General features: G+C 34.2%; 1 protein-coding gene across 1 annotated transcript; it reads right to left on the bottom strand.

Annotated features, from left to right (window-relative positions):
• Positions 1-3,906: 3,906 nt before the first annotated feature.
• LOC108324933 (uncharacterized) lies at positions 3,907-5,835 on the bottom strand. Its single transcript, XM_017557886.2, has one exon. It carries the CDS (start codon positions 5,741-5,743, stop codon positions 4,367-4,369), a length of 1,377 nt encoding a protein of 458 aa, XP_017413375.1. The 5' UTR covers positions 5,744-5,835; the 3' UTR covers positions 3,907-4,366.
• Positions 5,836-6,165: the final 330 nt, after the last annotated feature.

Below are 6,165 nucleotides of genomic sequence, written 5' to 3' on the forward strand. Positions count from 1 at the left end.
TCTCTTATAATAAAGAATATTTTCTTTTTACTTATTTAGTGTGTCAATTTTTGTGAGGCTCCTAAGAAGTTTTTTTTTGTTGTTGATAAAATTTGTAACAAGTTTTCTTTTTGAAAATTTAGTGATTGTTGACTTCTTGTCTCATCACTTATAGGTTTATAAATGGTTTATTAAGCTTTTTACTGGGGTAGAACAATTAATTCAAAAATTTGTTTAGATTAAAATACACAAAAGGGGAATACTAATTACTAAATAGTTTATTTTGTGTGGTTTTTAGGTGAGTGGAGATTTGCAATTTACTAATATTTAGGTAAAAAATAAAGTCTATATGTTACTTTAGGACCAAATTTATTCTATTACATAAGTCTAAATATAAGAAATGTATCATTTTTAACTCGTCGTCAATTTGGCATGATATTAAGGATGCATATGATATTGTTCTTAAAAATACTTTTTTTGACAATAGGTAAAAGTGATGATGTATCAATATTTGGAACGATTAGTAGTGTTCTTATATTGTATATCTAAATTAGCTTAAAGTTCTTATTTTGATATAATAAGGTAATACTTTGTTTCTTAACTCTACTAGAACTTATACTCACTGGAATTTGAGGGAGTCTTCCTGCACCTCACTTGTTTCGTCCTGCATCTTCAATTTTTATTTAACTTCCATCTTTGTCCTTGTCACACTTCCAACGCCAGCTGAATGTGAGCGCATTTCGAGTTATGCTGTTAGTTCCCTCTATTGAGATTCTGATATAATAATATAAAGCAATGTTTTAGGTGAAGGTGCGAGACCAAAAATGTATATGTATAAAGTAGAATTATGTTGCCTACTATTGAAACTTGAATTATTTTTCTACACTCAATTTGCATTAAAACAGAGATTTAAAGTTATCCGCCTAAGTTTATGACGTTGGACAACTTAATAAAAAATGTTGTTCAAGAGCAAGGCTCACCAAGCTCTGGAGGTGCAGCAGTCTGTTATCCCTCCACTATCAAGAACCGGAGGTTGTCGCTGTTATGTGAAACTACCCTCACGCGGTGCCCTTATGTCTAGGAACCAAGAAACACATGCCTTCGCAAAGGACCCATGGCTCAACTCTCGGCTTGGAGTGGGCAAGTCAGCAAGTTGCAACTTCCAACTTCCAAGTGAGGCAGACACTCAACCACAATTCCAAGTGCGGCAATCTACCACGCTTCCAACGCCGACAACCACTCAACCACCATTCCAAAGCTCTCCGTCGCGCTTCCGACAGCCACTCTGAACAGTGAGAAACATTCAACCAAAGCACATTACAGATCCAACCACACAATGATACCATTTTCATACACAATACTGTGGAGGGAGAAGAAGAAAACTGAGAATGAAGTACGTCAAAAAACTCTGAATGGCAATGAGAGAGGAGCAAAGGAAGTGTAAGGTTTTTGGGTCTTTTAATGGATGCACGCAGTCAAAAATTCTTGTGTACTTTGAACTTTTGATAAGGGCAAACATGAAAATTTCAAAAAAAGCTGGAGGTGCAGAAAGATAGAGGTGAGGTGCAGGGAGAAGCACTCCTGGAATTTTTGTTCTTTTGTTGTCAATTTATGTGGTTTTTCTCATTTGATGGTTAATGAGAATGAGAGTGTGTCTAATCATATTCTAGATGATACTAGTGTGCTTTCTCAAAAAGTTGTTAAAAAATTCTACTCTTCTTATATGAATTGTGTGAATTAGGAGAATTTGATTTAATTTGATTGGATGTTGTATCACCACCTAAAACTTTGAAAATATTGTATCGTCATTTGCCTATTGATTGATTTGGAGATTCAAAAGAGAAATGTAATTTTATGCTTTAAGTATTCTCTGTGTATGAATAATATTAAATTTTTCTAACATTTATGTTGTTTTATTATTATGCGATTATGAGAATGATTAAAGGGAGATTTTCAAGATTTGTAGTTGTTCTCTTTGAATTTAGTTGTTCAATTGATAAAGTTTCTTATTTGTTTATTGTTATGCAATTATCTAAATGATATGAAAGATAAAAAATCATAATTAATTTCAGGTTCTAATTGATTTTATTTTTATTGTTTTTTAAATTAAAAAATTAATGTGTATGACTATGAATAAATCTAATATGCATACAAAAAGCATTGCCTCATTTTTTTGTGTTAAAAATTTAAATATTCAAACAAGAGAGGATATAATGATTTCTTAAGGACGTTATATGACTAGTATATTATGCAAATTAGTCCATTCTGACTCACTTTTAAAATTGAGCATCGATTAGAGTATTAAAATTCTCATTCCCCATATACAACTTTATATTTCATACTATAAAGGTTGATTATATAAATGCCACCCTATTTCTAAATTTTATAAAAAAAAATTGAAAAATAATTTTATCATTTCCCCTTTACTATTTCAATTTTTGCAAAATATCCATGACAAACATAAAATATAAAATAAAACTGTAAAAATAATAATAATAATAAAATTAAAAATATATATATATATCTCAAGAGATCAGAAACCATTGCGTGATCGTGTATAAAGTTGTATTTTATTGTTTTGCATTAAAATCAAATTTTCTACTGACTTCATATTTTATTTCAAGTAACAAAAACAAAACAACATTTTTTACATTCCTAGAATCTCACAAATTGCAACACAAATTGACCACAAAAAGTACACCTCAAACCAACTTTTAACTAGGATCAAATTTACAAAACCAATACTAAATCTCCAAGTGTTAATCCAAACAACTTTGAAACTTTTTTCTGTGCACTGTAAGCAGCTCTCACACACATAATGCAATGGTTAATCATCGATCAAGGAATTCTATGTTTATTGGAATATTTACCTACCAATCAGTAAAAGTCTCTGTTTGATATTAAACTATTATCAGATTTTATACTCCTATAGGCATGTGCAGGTATCAGGTCCGTGATTTCGGAAAATGGTACAAAAGCGCATGCTAATATAATTTAAAGTTAAAACACACAAATCTAATCAAGGAAGATATACATAATTGGACAAGAAAAGAAAAAAAAAAGTATTTTGACACCCTCTTTTAAGAAAACAATCACATTACAAAAGTTCCATTCTCAACATAAGGGTGCTTCCTGTTCTTGAAAACAAATATATATAAACGGATATAGTTCTGTTTACATGTTATAACAACATGGTTAGCTAATTTTTTGGCTAAACACTTCATGGATGGTAAAGATTAGTAATTCTTATTTCTCATGTTGTCACCTAAAATTGCTCCATGTCTCACCCCATTTTGTATATACTCCAATACTATAACAGGTGAAGACAGCCTCAACCATCATTTTAAATAATTAGGCAATTTCGTTGTATCCAATACACGAGACACAGAACTGCATAATTTATGATGTGCACATATACACTCCCTAAAACTATGTCATAATAGCAATGTCCAGCTAAGTTGTATTTCTACTCAAAGAAAAAATCATTTATTAACAGATGGAAGCATATTGCAAAGACCTCAAAATGTTTAAATTTATAGTCTCTGTTTACAAATGGACATTCTAATAGCAGAGAATGATGGGTAATAAGTTTCAATCAAGGCATAAATGTGATTTATTTTTTCGTTTATTTAACACATCACGTAAGTACCAAAACTAAATATAGTGTCATATACACTTTACATGTTCATAATTATGCATAGATGCACCACAATTACACCACAGTAAAAGAACTGCAGTAGGTACAGATCTTGAAAGACTGAGGAGTGTTTGAAATTGTTATAGCAAACAATGTTTGTACTTTGTTTCACGTTCATACACTATTATTATAGAGGGAGAGAATGAAAGGGTGTATATCTTAAAATGATATGATTAGGCATAATAAACAACTGAAACAAGTATTTATAAATGTTTCCAAGAGAAGTATGAAGCACAGGCCACAAAAAGTGTCATACAACCAAAGGATGATGAACAAGCACGATAACATTTACTTCTAGGAAAAATACATGAATGTCTAATCCAGTGCTAAACTTTCGCACTTATCGAAATAAAATCATGACAAGTGCCTTCAGCCTGTATACACATACACCTCTAAATACAAACTATGACACATGTAAGTCTGCATGATATTTGAAGGGAGTGTATACTTTGATATAAACTTTGGCCTTTCTATAGTCAGTTTATTGTGTATGATTCTAATGCCCAATACCTTCAACAGTAACAACATACAACAAACAACTTGAAACCTCATATCTGCTAAAGAATGATACCGTGTCAACTAACCTGCAAAACTTCAGTTACAAGTCCAGCAATCTTCTCAAAATGAAAGTATTTATAAAAGGCTCACCGAAAGGCCCAATAAATCGCACTCATAAAAACTAAAGCTCGATCAAGAAACATATAAAACACAGTGGCGATGTAGCATAAGGATCGCCGAGGAGAACAGTGCCCAGAGGAAGGTTACCCACCAAGCCAAAAACAAAGTCACTTCCCTGATGAAAGCAAACCTGGGCAGTAAATCACTCAACATCGTAAGATTTCCAAAAGAACCACCATCAATATGTGACAAGCCAAGAAAGATAAGAACCAGCACAGGAGGGGCAAGGAACTGCAAAACCACAAGGCACAAGTAGTGATTATGAAGAAACATCTTTGCCCTACTATAATCCAAGTCAGGAACCTTGCTAGCATGAAGCCTTTGGTACCAAGATAACAAAGCTTCATTCAGATACATCTGCAGGTTAGGCCTCAAAGCCACAATCTGCAACAAACTAGAACCCAACAAGCACCACTTCCTAAAGCTACCAAAATCAGAAGGCAAGAACCCCATTTTCCCCACCAATTTCTCCGCATTACCAAATCCACTCTTTGCCGCACCATCTCCACTATTCACAAAAATCTCAGCCAAGGGGCTTATCCACAACAGAGCTACAAATATAACTAACACCTGATTTGCATAAAGGATCGCACGAGTAAACCACCCACAAGTTATCATCGACAAATTGCAACCTATCTGATCAGTCCCAAGCCAAAAACAACGAGCACTTCTAGAAGCCGGAATGAACAAACACCCCGCAAGGAACCCCATCAATGCAGCAACGAAAACCCTCAAAAACCCATCGATAGGAGCCTCAAAATGGAACTCCAAAACCGAAGACACGCCCTCAGGAAGAAACAAAAGCCCAAAGCAAAGCCCCAAAACCCCAAAAAAAATGCTCAATTGCTTGTCGGACCTCCTGGACGCGGATCTCTCGAACGTGACCTTAATGAGCAACGTCCCCCACATGTAAAGACTCAAAATTGATAAAAGAATGGGAACGAAAGCCCCGTTGGCGAAGAACCCATTATTCGGGGGCGATTGGAGGAAGTGGTGGAGCAAGAGGGAGAAAAGGGCAGCGAAGGAGAGAGTGAAAGCGACGCAGTACTGATCGACGAAGAGTCGGGACTGGAGATGTGCATGGTCGAGCGTGAGTCTGAAGATCTGGGCATTGTTTTCGTCAAAATCGGGCTTGTCCTTGTTGGACTTGTTCCTCTTCTTGAGTTCGGCGGCGGTTTTGGAGGAGAGGGGCTGGTAGCCGTCGATGCCGGGGCGACGGATGGCGGCTCTGAGGCCATTGGATTGGGGTTGGGAATCGGGGTGGATGTAGGTCTGGAGAGCATGAAGGAAAAGGAGGGGAATTTTGAAGAAGGCGAAGGTGAAGACGAGGATCAGGGAGAGTGATGCGTGGAGCAATGGGTTCTTGTACAACAACACCAACTCCACCATCCTTGTTCTTTGCTTCCTCTTTCTTCTTCTCCAACTCTCAAATATGTGTCTTCCTACAAAATCATTGAATGAAACATTATGGACTTCACTCCAGAGTTAAGATCGTTTCTTTAATGTTTCTATGTTTTATATGTTTTATGTTTTTTTTATAATTAAAAAATAAATTTAATAAATAAATAAAGGAAGTATTTTATAATTTCCTTATTAATTCCTTTTATGTTATTAATAAATAAGTAATTAATTAACAAAGTTAAAAATATATTGAAAACATGAAATAACGCTTATTTTAATATTTGTTTTTTCTTATTATACAATAATTATGAAACCAGAGCAATGAAAAAATATTTATTAAAATTATATTTTCTTAAACTTAATGTCAAGATAGAAAAGAGTTATTGAAAATAAAATATCAATTCAGCTAC

The sequence above is a fragment of the Vigna angularis genome, chromosome 3 (genome assembly GCF_016808095.1).
Source record: "Vigna angularis cultivar LongXiaoDou No.4 chromosome 3, ASM1680809v1, whole genome shotgun sequence".
NCBI classification, from domain to species: domain Eukaryota; kingdom Viridiplantae; phylum Streptophyta; class Magnoliopsida; order Fabales; family Fabaceae; genus Vigna; species Vigna angularis.

Excerpts from the sequence above, each read along its gene's own strand:
- LOC108324933 (XM_017557886.2), bottom strand. The coding sequence starts at position 5,743 with ATGGTGGAGTTGGTGTTGTTGTACAAGAACCCATTGCTCCACGCATCA.